An 18,872-nucleotide genomic window follows, 5' to 3' on the forward strand; every position below is an offset into this window, starting at 1 on the left:
GTGGATAAGAAAGCACAAATACAGCTATCTGCTGCAGTAGAGTGGTGACAGTTTGTTGGATTATAGATAAGTTAATAAAGCTGAATACATAATGCAGCAATGGCAGAAAAACACAACACTTAGGGCAACGGGGATATGCACACTGTAGCTGTCAGGGTGAAAGACAGGTATTTCCAGGGGGAAATACTATGCATAGGTTGGTACAGCACCATGAAAAAGCATAAACTTAAGGGATTACAGTTATCGCTTTACATCAAGCATCAGGCTTTAGGATGAAATGTGAAATATTGAGTCCTGGCATTTATAGAAAACACGGTTTTATGAGTAAGCTGTGTAAAACTAGCACACAGTATCAGCTACTGGATGAAAGACGATGGCATTCAGAGCAGTCTGTGCTATTCACTCATAATAGGACACATAACAAGTAAAGATGCCGGCAGATAGTCAGGTGTAATCCTTTCATTGTATGTGCTGAATGGGAGTGAGAAAGAAGCAGAGACAATAACGGGGACAGCAAAAAAAGAGGAATAACTATTGTATGCAGTTTAGTTGGACAAAAGCATAGTTGCAGATGTTTGTCTGATTATTTGCGTCTATGTGTGTTTGTAGATGAGCATTTACTGGCCACAAAACCCCATATGGAGAGTGCTTGCTTATTGTGTCTTCCTTCACTTTGGCATCCATAACTGGAGTGAACAAATCACATTCGATGTGTGCTCCGCAAAAAGGCCATACCGCGTGAAGGTATCATGAAATGCATGAGGAAAATTACACTGAAAATGTTCTTTAATCATGTCACTGCGGATGTATATGCATATATTCAATCCTACGCCCACCGGTCTATTTACTGATGTTTTTCTTACACAGTTCACAAGATGTCAGTATGAAATGTTATAGTCAGTACAGAACCCATTACCCATACCCAATGTTTCCCATTAAAGAACGGTTACACATTACAAAATGAATGATGAATGTATGAAGTAGGTCATATCATACAATACATACTGTGCATGTGTGGTTTGTATTTGAAATAAATGAATGCTTATGTCTGCACTGACACATGCAGTCCAAAGCACTTCACCCTCCTAGTTCTGTATGTTTCTAGTCTAAGGCTCGGGGCCACACTGAAGCTTAATCTATGCTTGGTTGCTCAAATCCCTCAGTAGTAAACAGTAGTCTTTAGGCGAAACCATTTTCTTTTGAAAAACATGCTGCGAGGCACAACTGCCATTGTTAAGTATAGCACCTGTAGAATTCTGTAATGTCATAGACAATATCAAAACTTGTGTTGGCATGAAAAACTCACTCTTTCTTAAAACAGGGCTGGTAGAAAAAATGTATGTATATATCTCATCCATATACATTCCCCTTTTTTACTTTAATTTGTGCATTTTCCTTATCACTTGATTCACCAATATATTCTTATTCATCCCCCAATTCCTCAATATTGCACAGACTGAGATATCCGTCAAAATAAATCAGTGTACAAAATGGAAACTTTAGCTGCTTTGTGACTCATATGAAAGATGCTATCTTTATAAAAATTTTAAAACCCAGGGTTACCCAGCTATTACCATAAAAGTCAACCCGACCACCGCTAGATTATTCATCTTGATCTACACCTCTATCAATCAGCTACTCAAAGCTTCTGTTACTTTTCTGCTGATGTTTACCTTTGAATCCTCTTCACCTTTCCAGCCATCACTCACATACAACCTATACTTTTTACCTGGGATATCAGCCACAGATTTTTACCGCTGGTGACGGCTCAGCTCCACTGGAGCATTTGGAGATACTGTTGATGGATGGGAGAGTATTAGGTAATCACTTTGCCCAAACAGATTTTCCCCCAGCCAGCCTTGGATTTTAAGCAATATTCCTGTCTCTACCTGCCTCGCTGAACTCCTGGTCACTGGCTCTCCATCAGAAATACATACACAATTTGAATTTTGCAGGTGTTTCTATATTTAGACAATGTCACTTGTGACTGTTTTGATTGTGGGTTTTATGTAGATCATACAATGTTGAACAAAAGGTCTTCAGACAGGGTTTCTTGAAATCAGATACTACAGATCTGAGGACTTATTCTTGTCAATTTATGAAAGCTTGACATGAAGTATTGCAAACCTCTGCTGTAATGTCACCAAGCCCTGAACAACAGATACAGCACCAGTAGTTCTTACATCCATTCATTAACAGACATTACTCGAAGCTGTTCAAACCTCTTGTCAAATACGTTTCATTATTGACTACTTTCACGTCTTTGTAATCCTTGTAAATGTGTTTAATGTATAAAAAATAGTCAACTAATTTGTTCCCTGATGTGAAGCTGAGGCAAAGACATGTCAGGAAGGACCAGCCAGTCAGAGATTGCGTACGGTAGTTCAGGGCGTAGGCTGAAATGCCTGGCAGTGCATGTAGAGTGTTTTCACTAAATGAAAACAAAACTAGGCTGTTTGTGTAGGAAGCTTGAAATCCCAGCATCCATTGAGGCAACACTGGAATGACTAGTATTGATCAATGCCACCCACAAATCCCTGCTGGTATATTCTAGCCATTTAGTGAAACAAGTCGGTGAATATTACTATAGTAAAATATTACCTCAGTGATTCTTTGTTGCATAAAGAATCACAACCTGAAGTGTGGACCTGATTTTTACCCAAAGTTACAGAGGTATCTGTAAAACCAACAATAGCAGCAGCAGCACCAAAACTGATTGACTTATTTTTAACCTAAATTTATTTTCTGGGGAAAAAAAAGAAATAAAAAGAAGCTTTTTTTAACCTTCAAAGAGTCTCTTCTAATATTAAAATTTTGACACTTCTGCTAGTAGGATAATGGGGAGTGTCTGTATCAAAAGACGTCAGTTGAACAAGTGTTATCACGGCTCCCTGCTGTATGATCCGGCTCGCGTTACATCACTGTCATAAATACAACTGTAACAGAAGTAGTGCCCTACTGGGATCAGAACTGTGCTGGAGTGCTTTGTGTTCAGAAATAACGGTTTTTATTATGGCCAGTGTCTATCTAAAGAGAAAATGGAAGAATATGTGCGGGTCACTTCAGAAATACCAGACAATTTATATGTAAATTCTTTCGAACCAATCACATGAACTCTATGCAGTAGCAAGGCTGTGCTGATGTTGCCTGAATCTATGGCATGTGATTAGTTTGAAGACAGATAATAACAACATCAGATTTGTAAGACCGGGAGTTACTTTACCTGCCTTAGGCCATCCTTGCTGTTCTGCATGATCCTCAGGGCGTAGTTAGACCGCTGGCCTTTGCTGTTGAATTCAATGTGGCCTGTTAGACCTTCCAATTCTACCTATCCAACACAGAGACAGCAACATGTTAAAAGATGTCACCTGAAATCATGCCTGCTTCTCTCTCAGCAGCACCTATTATGGATATGACTGGAGGCGAACATTAGCGCTACTGGCTCACTACCAGCCTTTACAAATAATGTCAGATTTAGAATAATAATATGAAGACGAGGCTGTAATATCTTCAATTTACAGAAAAATAGGAGGGCCATTTATCACCTCTTCTTTCTCCAAGACAAACAGTCTTATATCGAACACATGTCACATTCAAGTATTTTGATAGCCCGATCACTTACAGCCATTTCTTCCTAATAGGAAATAACATTTTATTCACTGACAGCTCATCTTTATCTCTCCTCCCCCCATTGTCTCTCAGTATAATGTAGAGTCGAGATAAACTGACCTTGCTGATAGGGAGTATATCTTTAAAGAAGATGGGAGCATAGAGTACACATTGTTATCTACTGTCACTGAAAATATCTAGGCTCTAGAATAACCAATTAACATGCATAGAGTGAAGCAATAATGCAACAATGAAGATCTCAACAAGCTTGACTATCTGATCTCATCTTATTAATGCTACTTCCTGTCTTTCTTGTTGTTACCAACCAGAGAGTCAGAAAACAGAATAAAAACCACACGAAGACATGAAAAATCTCAAACTGCTAAAAAGTGTTTGACATTTTGGGAAACAAGCTTATTGGATGTGAGGATCCTTGTGAAGAAACAGGGGGAAAGAGCAGCCTGGCTTTGTCCAAAGGTAACATACAAACATAGTCCGTCTACCAACACCTGTAAAGCTCAATAATTAAGTTATATCACATTCGTTTGATCTGGATAAAAAAGCAAAATGTAAAAATTTTGTTGCTTGCCTTGCACTTCAGGGTAAGAAGAGCAGGAGGTCATTGTTTGTGGCCACGCATTTTTAATTCATGCTTGGCTTGCTGTTTCCCAGTGTTTCCAGTCACTATGCTAAGCTAAGCTAACTGGCCGCTAGCAGAGGCTTCATATGTAGCATACGATATATTTGAGGTTTTTTGTGTGTTGTGGTTTACTCTGTTTTCTGACTCTGACTTGCAGCAAGAAGTAGTGCAGGAAACAGCATTAACTAGATGATGTCAGATCATAGAGATCTTCTTTGCTGCTTTACTTTCTGTGTGTTAATTTGTATTTTATAACCCAGATATTTTTTACTGACATCAGATAATAATGTGAGATATAGTGAGACATAAAATGCTATTAAGTGAGCTTTAGAGGAGCTGGTAGACAGATTTTGTTATCTTTGGACAGAACCAGGCTATCTGTTTCTCCTTGTTTCCAGTATTTATACTAGGCTAAGCTAAACGACTTCTGGCTCTAGCTTCATGTTTACTGTACAGAGATGACAGTGATATCGATGTTCTCATCTAACTGAAGAAAGCAAATAATTATATTTCCCAAAACGTCAAACTATTCCTTTAAGGATGGTGCCAGTACTCTCGTCTGTTTCCATCACATCCAGCAGAGGCAATCTTACCATCCTCAGGTAATTCATGAGGCTGGTGCCGTGCTCCCAGATCTTGGAGGACTTGCAGGAAAGCTGAGTGGCGCCGACGTTCTGGCTACGGTTCAACTCTTGGACCGCCGCCACCACCGCGTATACTGCATCAAAGAGCAGAGCTGAAGAGAGCTGCAGAGAGGAAGAGGGGAGGGAAAAGGTGAATACATTATGTACATGCACGCAAGCGCACGCACGCACGCACACACACACACACGAACACACTCACTCACAAATGAACGAACACATGCATGCACACACACAACACATTTGTGTAGCTATCCTTGTGAGGACATTGCATTGATTTCCATTCATTGCAGCCTATCTGAAACCCTAACCTCACCTCACACCATACCGCTAACCCTAACCAGGACCACAGACCTAACATTTGACCTTATTTGGACCAGGCTTTGGTTCCCATGAGGACTACTGGTCCCAACAAGGTTGGTACACACGCGCGCGCGCACGCGCGCGCACACACACACACACACACACACACACACACACACAAACACGCACACACATAAATCAGAAAAAAAAAAATTCAAAGCACACCATCTGCAAGTGTAACATGTCAGTGGTTAGCGGTCAGTGAGGGGTTAACCCATCCCTGGAGTGGCAGTGAGATTATTCCATTAGATCATTAGAGAGACTCTGATCTGCTGACAGCGTTGAAAACCATCTCTCTCTCTCTCTCTCTCTCTCTCTCTCTCTCTCTCCGTCTCTCTGCGAGACTCTGTCCTTCCTACTCTTATCCCCACTGAAGCTGGCACACCCTGACTATTCCAATTACCGCCTGCCTCTCTCAGTGAGGGCCAGAAAACAGTGGGAGAGGCAGCTTTTCCTCTCATCTCCCCTGTACAAACAGCCTCATCGTCACTACCACTGCATCCTGCTATGTACATCTGATTAAAATGCATGATGCCCCACATTAGAAGGTAGGGGAGAGTCTGATATTCACTGCTGTACATCTGTGTAATGGAACTAGAGATGAAATGGCCTTGATGTTTTTGTGGATATTGATACAGGGGCTGAAAAGAATTGTGATGGATAGTAAATTCTGGAGACCAAAGAGAATTACAATGGGGCATTAAACTGCAAAACTGTGATCTATTACAACCTTGAATTGGCTAACATAATTAGTGGATTGCACATTAAGAGCAATATGGTGTACAAAAACAGCCCATGAAGACATTACAACCATGAGTCGACACACAAAGTCAAGTTGTTAAGCTAGCATTAAAAACTGAAGGACAGAATGTTACAGCAGTATTTCTTATTATGTTCCACTGGTATCTATAAATATCCGCGATGTGACGCTAATGATGTCATGGCATTTACTCATCTTCGTTTCACTCTGGAACTTTCACTTTCTCGGTTCACTGACTTTCACTGTAGCATATGGAGTAGCTTGTATCAGTAAATTAATATCATATGACTCATACAACAGGTCTGGACCTTTTGTGATCTTAGTTTGTATCGCACTTTAATTTTTGGATAAAAGAACATTTCTTTGTATGGGCAGAGTTGTTGAATTCAGTGGCTGTTGCCTGAGACCCACTGTCTCAGCGGATGATATGCAGACATACGGTGACTTGCAAAATTGCACTGAATACAGTCTGCCTACAAATACACCAGCGCACAACTAGTGTCTGCGTACTTTAGAAGCCGTTGTACATTAATGCATATGACAGCTCCAGACTATAAACAGGACAGGCTACTGTGTTTGGTCTGAAAATCTAAATCTGTAACTATTCAAGGGGAAGTTTTGTGCTCTCAAAGTCTGGCTCCCTGATGTTATTGTGACAGCTGTTTTTTAATAAACATACGTAGGTGACCTGTAGTCATCTTCGCTTGCCACAGCAGCTCCTCTGTCACAGGTGTACTCTATTTGTGTGTCTAACATGGGTTGCACTCACTTTTTTAGGCCTGAAATAGTCTGAGATAATATTCTCTCTCAGACCTTTCAGACAGTGGTTCTGTTTGATGTTCTCTAAGACAAATACAGTAACGGCCTGTGTGCCTACTGGTATTTTAGTCTCAGATGAAGAAAAGGATAATCTCTGTGTATCTGTGTGGTTGCTTCGCTTGATGCTAATTTAACAAAACAAATATCACCAAAGAATTGCGTATATCTAATAATTAATAATAGCTATAATTAATAATTTGTCTCCTGTAAAACTTGCACTTGACTATGTTGCCTATGAATTTAAATGTCACAACCTCCATTTTCTCTGATGAACTTTCATGATCAGTTGGCATGGCGCAAAGTCTTTATCTTTGACACAGTAAATGCCTCAGCTCGACACACGTAAAGAGGTCACTTGTATGCATCTCTTGTATATGTGAGCCCCACAGTTACATTTCCTCCAGACCTAATTACTGTTAATGAAAAGACAGCATATTATCTATGTGCATGTCTAAATGAGTTAATCACTTTCTTGCTCTGCCATCATCAGCCTTTATTCTCTCTAGTTATTAGCTAATTAGTCACAAGTCCTAATTGCTGCAGGCTCAGAAGAATCCGAGTGACCTGCTGTGCACAGAACACAACATTTTTTCATGCTGTATTCATACTATTCTTAACCTGTTTCACCACCCAGCCTGTGTGAAGCAGAGGGGGGTGATGGGTGCATGTATGAGCGTATTTGTTTCATTTTTTTTAAATTTCTCTTGACTTCAAACAGAGAGAAGATTCCTTCATTAATTGACTTTACTGGATTTCTTGCTTCTAATGAAGCCCTCAAGACAACAAAGATTTGCGACACTGGCTGTTTTTTTTTGTGTTGAGTGTTGATCTTGTTGGTTCTTTGTTGTATTTGTTATTTTTCTAATTATTCACAACATGTTTTGAAAAAATAGAACTCCAAAGGAAGAAAATTACTACCTTTATTACTTTGAAGAAGTTGCAACTTTATATTTATGTATAATCATGTAGGCACTCTACCATCAACTGTTATATTCATTAAGCATCAATTTCCATATATTAAAGTATAAATAAAGATATGTAAAAATGACACTGCTCATATTGCGCTTCAGCATACACGCCGGAAAACAACATTTAATATGAGAAGTGATGAGAGAAAGTTCATTACACTATTAAGAAATGATACAGCTTGCTTGTCGTTACTGGTCTCTGAGTGCAGGAACTCTATCTAATAGCTGGTGGAGCTCTTCTTGTTGCTCTCAGATGCTGATTTTATGAGCGACACTTCCGGACAAATGGGCGAGAGTGCTTTGCCTTCAGAGGGATTATTGGGCTATCCGTAAATTTTCATCTCATAAACAAGCAGTCATTTACAAATAGTTGGCACTCGTCATGTCTACGCAGGTAATTTACAACATTTTATTTGCTGAATTTGACATAGAAAACTCAGATAAGCCTTTCTCACAAAGTAGGTATGAGAGTGTTGTGATGAGAATACAAAATGTTCTCGCATGAGGACCAGTATTTCTGTCTAGTATGGTTGGCTCAAATTCAAAAAAGTGTTGAGCCAGCAGGAGACTTAAATAAACTCCTAATTCAGGATTCTTAAAGTACAAACCTGCAACAGTCTTCAGTCATTGGTATGCAAACAGCAGCTCGGTGATTTGAGGCTGTTTTGAAGTCTCTCGCTCAAATATTCAGAGCACAGTATGTTAAATGTTGAGCTTCGTACTGTTTAAATGAGAACAGTGGATGATTTGAGGGAGGGGGCTGTGAAGGTAAGCCGCTCTTTTGCTTTGCATTTCCTCAGAAGCAAATTTAACAAGGAAGATGCCGTTATAAATGTAATAAGGAGGGTGCCAAACACTGCTAATGAGCTGCCTGGGAAACAACAACTGCCTACAGCGGCACCTGCAATTGCAGTAGTTAACAGGATAAATGTCATCCTTGTCTATTTCACAGGTATCTTTGTGTCTAAGTGACTTCGGTGTTAAAGCTGGTGAGTTTCAGATGCAGCAGTATACTGGTAGAGTAATCCCTTGGAAGGCCCTGTTTGCACTTGGTGAGGAAATAAGTAAAGAAGGTTCATCCATTATTCTTACATGGGTAAACCTGGTCTTCAGTGTGTGTGTGTGTGTGTGTGTGTGTGTGTGTGTGTGTGTTGTTTGGACTAACCGGGGTGCCAGCGAAGGGTGCATGGTCACAGTTCTCTTGCCAGGAGCGGTTGAGGCTTAGCACAAAATCCTGGAAGAAGGGATGAGTTTTGTTGAAGACTGAAAAACCAAGTATGTTGACTCGTTGGTCCGCCACATCATCCAGTCGGAGTAAAGAGAACTCCTGCAGGGCACAATGAGAGAGAGAGGGAGACAGGCAGAGAGACAGGGAAAGATTATTGAGTGAACACAGTTGGCTTTGATGGGAGCTGTCATAGTCTGCTATGATCTACCATAATCTGCCTTAAATAACACCAAATGATATGTTGAATTACTGTCAAGGTAAAAAAAAGGGCATGTGTTAATCAAATGCATTTACATCCGATTTAATCTGTCTCATTTAGTTTTCATTAACCTCCATTATTCTGTCTGATTGACAACGAGAAAGCTGCAACAATTTGCTCATTCTCGCTATTTAGCTATGCATCGCTGCACCAAATCATGCATTTTGCCATGGCCATATGCATTTTCTGACTTACAGGTCAATGTAATGAACAGTGGAAGCTCAGGGGCCAGAATTAGAGAGAGGGGCAGGCAGGAAGTGAGGAAAAAACAAGGATACTGAGATGATCGATAATTGACGAAGTGAGATTTGAAATACATGGCATATTGAAATGCTCCAGGTTGGGAGGAGAGAAAATAAAAATAAAAAATACAGATATTTGTTATTTGGCTTTTTTTGCTCCAGGGACAAGCAGGTCTACCTCCGCCTGGGGAGCAGCAGACGGGGGACAGGTGTAGATAGAGATGAGGGAAAAGCAGGAAAAAGAGGATGCGGGGGTGTGACGGGGGATGGACGTATTCCTGAAGGTTAATAGAGGTGTCAGAACCCAGTACCCCCTCAGGTGGCAGCCTTCGCCCGGCAGCCCGTTGTGCCATCTAACTTTTGACAGCCAGACCAAGCCCAGTCTACCTATCTGTCTGTCACCAAGGCCAGGGACTTTGAAGATAAGAGAGCTTGGAGGGGATGGTGAGTGGTAGAGGGAAGACTCAGGTAAAAAATAAAAAGGTGTGGTGTGGGAGGAAAGAGTTGGCAGGTGAAACTGGGACAAGACAAGTAAAAGAGTTAGATGTGTATGTAAATGTGTGGAACCAAAACTGTTTCAAATCAAAAGCAATGATCAAAGCTGCTCCTGCACTCCTCTAGACCTCCTGCCAGCCCACCTCATGCGTGGTACCAGCCTGAAGGATTAGGTCAAAATCTTATAACAAAAAAAAAAAGCAAAACAAAACAAACAAACCAAAAAACTATTTTAGTCAGGTGAAGGGAAATCTTGACTGGTTCCTGGAGATATCAAAGCTTACAAAGTCTGAGGCACAGCTATGTCGCAGCAGGAAAATGAAAGCAGGAAAATGGCCTTATTCATATGTAACAGGAAAACGGATGAGAGGGGATTATGCAAATCAGATAATGGACGTTCCGACGAAAAGAGTGAATAGGTCAGAGAATTAAATAACTGATAAGCAGGTAGGTAGAAAAAGCTCTCAGACCAAGAGGAGTCCAAGCATGAGTCACTCCACTGTGAAGACACTAGTGGCTGACTGCACTGATACAAACTCGGAGCAAAGCAGGGCAGGAGGAAGCAGTGGATATTGACTTTGAGTGGGAGGCCTATCATCCCCAGTGCCCAACCTTCCAGAAACCCCAAAAGTTTAGTTACGCTAGCGAGAAGCAGGACGCCGCTGCTGCATGTTAAAAACAAGCAACTCTGTTGAACTAAAACACAAGTAAGTGCAGAAAAGGCCAACACTGGACTCAAAGATGAGCAACTAGGAAATCACAAGAGAGGCGAGAGGGAGAGTTATGGACAGAGGGTTACAGAGTTGCAAAGGAAGTGGAAAGATATGCATGAGATATATGAATAATATCCGTCCTAGATAGCATTTCAGACTCTTCAACAGGAATGATAAGTGCTGTGTTTCTGGAAGCAGTGCACTTTTGAATGACACAAGCGTCATGCATATTTGTGCTTAGGGACTCAGCACTGCACAGACAAAATGTCTTCTCCAGTAAGAAACTCCCCCTCTTCTATTAGAAAACGGTCTGGTGCCCTCAAAGAGGATGAGTGCATCTGATTGGTCAGTACTGACGATGCTTTCCTCCTATTCATTTCTATTAGTAAAACGGTGGGACATTTGCTTTCAGTTGCAATCCGACCCCGCCCCTTTCACTTTGTACAGAGCTGACTGAAATTTGATATGCAAAATAACAATTTTGCTTCATGTTGGCTTCGCTCGCTCCCCCAGTTTATGCTTACAATCCTACCCACTCTATTTCCTGTTGCGCCTGCTATTCGTCACAATAGGTGAGTAAATTTCTTCTGTCGAAACCCATATGTCTGTCTGGATTGTTATTCATCCTGCTCCAATTGGATTGTGCTGCACCAGCACTGTGTTTGTCTGTTTTAACCACAAAAGAAGAGATGAGTCAGAGAGTTGACAAAAATGTATTGATTTAAATGATTCTATTTTGTTTCTGCTATTGTTAAGCACTTTGTAACTAAGTTTTTAAAAGTGCTCTATAAATAAAGATTATTCTAATTATTATTTTTATTAAAAAATGAGTAAGTTTGCAAGTTTTGTCTTGAAGGTTTGTGAGAAAACTAATTTTGCGCCTGAAAAATGTTTTTATACAAAGCTTGTCCTGATTTGAGGCAGAAAAGAACTGTAAAACACATTTATGAGAATAAGTATTGGCTGATTAGAAATTGAGGCCCTGACATCTGAGGGGCTGCTGGCAGCTCTAGAACTTCTGTTAATGACAAAGACAATGGTTTAATGGTCTCGTTAGAGAAGAGGCTGTCTGTTCTTTGTTACTATTCTATTGAATTTGAAAAACATAATTCAGTGGAATTGATAGCCTGGCTTTTTAAAAAGTCAGCATACAGTAACAGTGGATGTAATTGCAGCCCTGGAGCTAAATATGCAGTACAATGAGTGTGGATGAAGAGGAGAGCTAAGAGAGGGATTACATGTTTCCACATATCATAAATTTAACCTGCGTGATCATGTCAGCAGAAAAATCGAATTTTCCGACATCCTCTGTGTATGCATTTATTTTATCAAACATTTTAAGCAAAGGTTGAGGCCATAATATTATTGATTCTTTTAAATTAAATTTAACACAACTCTTTTTCTATAGTCTCCTTGTATCTTTGGCTATCCCTTGCGGGGCCTCCTAAGCCTTTTGGGACTGGCCATATAATTACTGGCTAAGTGATCATTAAAGGAAGAGCTGTGCAAACGAGCCTATCATTAAGCATGCCCCTCAAGGGTGCCTGTATGTATGCATGTGCATACGCACGCACGCAAGCTCACGCACAAACACAAACTGTAGAGTGCGTGTGCACACCCACACACAGGAACATGAAATCCCTATAATTGAGCAACACATGCAAATACTCACGGAAGACCAAGGTCACCAAAATATCCTCAGGCTATGTCTGAAGAAAACTAATGTGCTGCATTTGTGGGCTTTCAGGGCACAGACACTGACGCATACGCAGATTCAAATACATTCAGATTCAAACACACAAACACACACACTCGCACACATGCGCAGACACAAACACAGACAAAATCCCTCCACATGAGAAATTATGCTCTCTTGCATACTAAATAGGTGGTGTGAAATGGACAGTACTTAGCAGAGGACAGTTGGTTCCCAGCAGTCGGGGAATGAAAAGGCAGAGTTGGAGGGTAGAAGAGAGCAGCAGAGAAACCAACTGTCACCAGTGAAAGGGTGAAAAGGGTGGAGGAGCAGAATGATGATGAGGAGGACAGAGAGAGAGGGAGACAGAGGGAACGCCTGAGAGAGAGCTAGAAGTTGAATCAATGGTGAGAGGAGAAGGTGAGAGATTAGTTGGCACGACTGCGAGCTTAAAAAGCAGTGGGGGAGAAAGAGAAAGAGAGCGACAGAGCGAAGATGAGAGGGGGCGGGAGGGTTGGAGAGCACGAGGGAATGACAGCCTGGCCGAGGGCCCCCGACACCGGCTGTCACCTGGAGATCAATCAGCAGCCGGGACCCGAGCCAACCAACCAAAAACTGTTGCTTCAACTTCTCAGTTCTTGCCCCCCCCCCCCAAAAAAAACCCCTCACAATCTGGAAGTCTCTGTTTTATCTATTCTTTATTTCTGTCTCCTTCCTCAATCTCTCAGGATCTCTTTCATCATATTACATGGACTTTTATCATTTAGCTTTCAGTGACGGATCTTACTTCTCACATAATAGACCATTCGTGCATGCACACATGTGCACTCACTGACACAAATGGCCGACTGCGCGACCACTTGGTGTTTGTTATGATGTTGTCAGCTTGAGCAGTGAATAATGAGATCCCAGGAGGACTGATGCTACTGATAGTGGGATACCTTGTCATGAACCCTTCCCCTGTACCCTCTACACACCCCTTTCCCATCCAGAAACACACACAGACATATTTCATTGCTGTGGTGTAAGCCTCTATAAATCCACCATCCTAAACAGGATATCCAAAATGAAGCAAAACCCTCTTCAGATCTAGCAGCCTCTTTCAGCTCTTCTTTTTGTCTATTGATCTCACCTCACTAAACAGGATAGAAATGCAGAGATTAAAGTGATTCTCTAGGTTCCAAGGGCATCTACTGAATCAGGCTGCACTTTTGCTGCATGCATGGTACAACATCCTATCACTGAAACTCGCATATCTCAACCAGAAATGTTCTGTTAATAGATAAGCCTTTTAGATGCAAGCTAGACTGTACCGGGAGTTTCGTAATATGCATGCATTCTGTGCAGGGAGTATTTGAATGCTGATTTCATACTATCACTTTTCTCACATTGTGGATATGAATAGACTCAGTATTTCAATGACTCTGAGTCATCTGAACATTTTGTCTATTTAAAAAACTTTGTTAAAGTGGCATTAAAATTTTTGCTGAAGTTGAGAACCACCGGTCACCACAATGCAATAATGTCAAATGAGCCAGAACAATGAATTTAACTTGCACATTGAATGACTCATGGGCATAATTTTTACATAAATTAAATGAGTATTAAGGACTGTTGCACAAGCAAATGTAATGTTTTATATTTTTTGCTAATACTTATCATAAGCAGAAGTACAGATTACGCGGCATTAATTGATTTTGGGCCACTTGGGCGCAGTGCAACAAGCTGAATGACCTCTTTCGCATTACACTGTCATTACGAAGTCGTTTGACACATTTTTGATATAAAACGGTTGATTAGTGCAGCTTTAAGGACACACAGGCATATGGCATGTCCTTAGGTTGCTGAATCCTCAGATGGTAAAGACATTATTTTTCACTCTGTAAAATGTGCCTCAGATCAAAACAGAACCGTCAGTGGTGATAATCCCCATTGACAATTTGAACAAGAAAGAAAAATCATCTCCAGTAACCTATGATTGAGTAACGTTTCTGTAAATGATATACTGATTTTTCCTAATGATGAAATACTAATTAACGACATCCCTCCTTTGAAACTGGTGGAAGGGAATAACAGGCTAAAACCTTTAGGCCTGAGTCCGGTCTTCACTGTGCAATGAAATCCATTTCTAGTGGCACACTGATTATTCTCTAATAGCTGGAATGTTCATGCAGTGTTTTCGGCAATAAGTCATTTCATGCTTGTATCAATTGCCACGCAAATTCAGGCTGAGCTCTAAAGCCTCCTGCAGCCTCTTAATTACGATGTTCTCAGTGAGCGTGGGATGGGAATAGAGAGGGAGGAGAGAGGGAGCATTACCAAATGTCCTTCCCAGAGACTTGTTATGAACCTGGGATGTGATAGCAAAATTGGCTAAATGATTTGCTGAATTTTCTGTTCATGAAACTGCTCTGTTCATTCAATAGTCCACTGCAACTGGACATGAGAACTGTGATTACAGCTCCTCCGAGTTGCTGTCTGGATACGTTGCTGTGTGTGTACGGACTGAGTCGAAGTCATTCCTCTTGAGTAGGGTCACTAACTTGTCACTTACATCATCCCCGGTGGCCAGGTTGTTTCATTCACTGCGAGATAACCATGAAATTAACATACCATATATTTTAGTGCAGCATGCTGGGGTTGATACATTAGCTTTGTTTCAAAGCATTTAATGGCCACATACATCAAAACAATCTGGCAGCGTTCCTGCAGAGTGTTGGGAACAAATTACCAATTTTATTCCATTATTCATAGAATTATGTCTGACCTGCAACAGTAACAACCTATTTGTGAGGCAGAGACCTTATGCCCAGAATAATTCTTAGGCTGGTGGAGGCCAAAAACATCATGAATATTGCAAACACTAGCATATGTTTGGAATCAGAAGCAGTATATCTTTTCCAGTAAACTATTCATTCAAATCCCAGCCGGATTTTACAAAGGAACATAACAGCTGAAAGCACAAAAAGAAAATGAAATTTCAAACAAGAAAAAGCCTTCAAAGTCTGAAAATGTCTTCAAATTACTTATGAATGCTTCCTCTAATTTAAAAGCTTTGCATCCAAAGAGCAGATTATTTTTCTGGGAAACAGAAAATGGTTCCTGGACCAGTGGGCCGGAGGACTGGGTGGCTGAAATACTGAGACAGAGAAAAAAATACAGAGGGAGAAGCAGCAGATAGTTGAGATAAGACTCTAATCTAAACTCATCTCAGTGGAGCCCTGAGTGTTTCACATTGATCACCTGTATGTTTTGCATCTGGACCAAGTAACCTCTCAGCTTTGGGACTAGATGTTCTGTCTCTGTTAGAGGCGCCACGGCAAGAAAAAGCATATACTAACTACGTACACACAGTTCGCGTACGGCTTCAAATGGTCATTCAGGTCTGTTTCCTGTTTCCTATCACACACTTCCCGTGTTTTTATTTTTGAAGTGGAATGAATTCAGTCTGAGGGACATGCAAAGGGAAAGCAGCTCACAGGATTTTGGGCTCTCTGGTCAAAACAAAACTCGAACCACATTTAATCTATGCTGACTCGCTATGGTGATTTGAGCCTTGCTGGCTCAGCGCTGTAGTTGGTGAATTGATAGTGACAGGGGCTCACTGTGGTCTTTTGTACCAGAAAGGAGGAGATTTTGCTGCTTCTTTCAGATTTTGTTTTGAATAAGCATTTTGTTTCTGTTTTCTACTTAATTTTCTGCTACGTCATATCACAGAGCATTCCCTGGCTTTGATGCAAGATATTTTTGTGTAGCTGCCGTCTGTCCTCAGTGGCCATCAATGTGAATGCCTTTCAGAGCTGTTTTTGAAATCCTTTAGATTTACTTCCTTTACTGTGTTAGTGAGCTTTGCTTTATTTGCCTCTTTATCTTGATTTGCCTCATTTTGTTTTGGTGTTTTCCTATAACTTCTTTGTGCTAGTCTCAGCCCAGTGAAAAACGCAGTCAAATTTGCAACCAATTAAACTGCATAAGCAGGGTGTTCTGCATTGTGTTGGGAATGAGAGCTGTTAAGCATACAGTTTACGCAGGCATCATAAACAGCTAAAAAAAAAAAAAAAAAAGAAATTACATCCATCTGCTTAGGAAATCACTCTCATATTGTGATAATGGCACAGATAAATTCAATGTAATTCCTCTGTCACATGCAGCACAGAAGCTTAAGAACTTCACATTACAAGCATCTCGCTCAGGTGCGTCTTCATTAACCTAATGCAAAGTTAATTGAGGTCCCAGTGTTCAAAGATTGTTAAAAATCTAATGAAACCTCACCTGCGTGTTCAACAGATTATCAAAGACAAACTGCAGGTTGACAAACACCTTCTTTCATTGCCCCTCACTAATCCCGATTGGACACGATCGGCACAGCTTGACCGCGCATCGAACTTTCTGTCTGGATTTCTTTGTCTGGGTGGAGTGATAATCAGAATACAATAACAGTTATGCCCTTCATCAAAATGAAAGCTAGCCATCAGGCTGATTAAAACAGCCTGTTTGTGATAATTGCTCCAAATATCACGAACCGGGTCCATGGTAGATGTCAGTTGTTAGACTACAAAGGCACTGGCACAACCAACGTCACACTTAAAAACACATGAACATACACACTTGAATTAGACAGTCAGGCTAAGTGGGGTCACCGACCAACAACCACGTGAGCTTCCTGCTGCAGATGAATAGCTGAAAAATAATTAACTAAGTGAGGAGAAATGTACACAGTTAAAAAAAAAAAAAAAAAAAGAAAAGACTTTCTTTTTGTTAATTAGCAATTCACAAGTTCATTAGTGTTAATTGTTGTGTTTGCACCTCAGAAGTCACCGAGGTATTTTAGAAGCATAATAGTGATGAATTCCTACTTAAATAGAGGCATTCTTAGCAAAGCATGCATGTAAGGTCTTTGATGAATGTCACATGAAGTGGTGCGAAAAGTACAATGAATCCTGACTCGTGGTGACTTTGTGTTGGCAGGTTTACAGCTTATTATACAGTACGTGACAGGTTTGAGATAGGTGAACGAGGAGATGGAGAAACACTAGGCAGGGATGGAAATAGGGAGAGGAAAGGAGTATAAACGAAAGTAGGTGTGCAATGAAGCGGAAAGGAAAGGAGAGGGAAAGGGAAAAAGGAAGTGAAGGGAGGGCAGCGGTAGCCACGGTGAACACGAGATTGTGGGACGACGGTGGGAAGAAAGTTATAGAGCACAGAAATGAAGTCAGGTATGAAGTCAGCAAGTAATTTCAACTTTCCAAAGAGGAACCAACAGTAAACTGTGACTCAGTGCCTGGGATTTGGAAGGTAATAGGCTGTAATACAATTGTCAACACTGAGTCATCCAGACATGGGGCTCAGAGGGAGAGGTGGTGGTAATAGGGCTGACACAAAGTAATCAATACGCCAGAACTCCTCACACATACAGAGGTCTGAGTCTGAGAGGTGGAACACTGCACTAAATTGTTTACTTTCATTTACAAAAACATCTAGCCGCCGGAGGGCTAATCTGTAAAGATAAAGAGAGACTGGGAAGTCTTCAATTTTATGGTAAACAGTGTGTTTTTTAATATCATTGAAAAGCTATGTTTAGGGTGATAAGGGAAAGATGTTTGACTCAAATATTAAACATACCAGGTCGTTGATAGCCTCTCAAACAGACTCCATTCCCTCCACTATCATCATAAGGCCGTCAAACACTACTCGTACTACGTATTTTTCCTTCTTTAAAGCTAGGCTGTGGCTTCCATTGATGTCAGTGCTATTTAAAAATCAGAATGCTTTCGATCACGCAGGTTCTCTTTGTGAATCCTAATCAATTTATAATTTTTTGAACATGAACAGACCTTGCACCCCAAACTGTTAGCCCTCGAAATTAGCCATAAATGATTAATGAATGCCCTTTATGAATACTGATATGAATGTCAATGCATTTGTCATTCTTCTCTCTTTGTGTGAGGAAATGGTCAGAGCGCAAGACTTAAAAGAGACATTTCCCTTTTTTTTTGAGGTGCGTGAGTATTCTACATGTGCCTTTTTAATGATTTAAGGAAACCAATCGTTCTACATTTTGCATTTCTTTGCTTTGAGTGGAAACACATGCAAGAAACTGCAAGCTTAGAAGACTGTTTTTTTTTTTTTTTCCTGACCTGAAATATCAGACAATAAGTTCAATCAGTGATGAAAAGGTGGCTGGAGCGGAAGTCTGTGTGGCTGGCCCTATGCCCCCCTATAGAACCAGCAACAATGCATCATAATGTCAAGCCCTGACATGTGCTTTTCACTTTCAATAGTTGCTTATTTGCAGGAAATAAACTGGGACACATGTGAGCCCACAATAGACAGATGATGTTTTAATAAAGTAGACTGTCTTCAAGCCAATAAATAAATTTATCATGACATGAATGAGACTGAGATTATTAATTGTCTGTGCAATCTGATATGGAGCATA

The 18,872-nt window shown here is 40.7% G+C and overlaps 1 protein-coding gene and 1 long non-coding RNA gene across 6 annotated transcripts in view; one reads left to right on the forward strand and one right to left on the reverse strand.

Annotated features, from left to right (window-relative positions):
* The window catches only part of grik4 (glutamate receptor, ionotropic, kainate 4), a 278,338-nt gene that overhangs the window by 49,031 nt on the left and 210,435 nt on the right, over positions 1-18,872 (reverse strand). For all 5 annotated transcript variants that reach the window (XM_056374837.1, XM_056374835.1, XM_056374836.1 and 2 more), the window contains 3 exons: positions 8,966-9,127; positions 4,843-4,995; positions 3,224-3,328 (listed from right to left, as the gene is read on the reverse strand). In XM_056374837.1, the coding sequence (XP_056230812.1) occupies positions 3,224-3,328; positions 4,843-4,995; positions 8,966-9,127 (420 nt within the window). The remainder of the gene's footprint in view (positions 1-3,223; positions 3,329-4,842; positions 4,996-8,965; positions 9,128-18,872) is intronic.
* The window catches only part of LOC130168188 (uncharacterized), a 16,221-nt gene continuing 8,527 nt past the window's right edge, over positions 11,179-18,872 (forward strand). Inside the window, exon 1 of the long non-coding RNA XR_008827395.1 lies at positions 11,179-11,309. This is a non-coding gene — a long non-coding RNA (uncharacterized LOC130168188). The remainder of the gene's footprint in view (positions 11,310-18,872) is intronic.

The sequence above is a fragment of the Seriola aureovittata genome, chromosome 4, assembly GCF_021018895.1.
Source record: "Seriola aureovittata isolate HTS-2021-v1 ecotype China chromosome 4, ASM2101889v1, whole genome shotgun sequence".
Lineage (NCBI taxonomy): Eukaryota > Metazoa > Chordata > Actinopteri > Carangiformes > Carangidae > Seriola > Seriola aureovittata.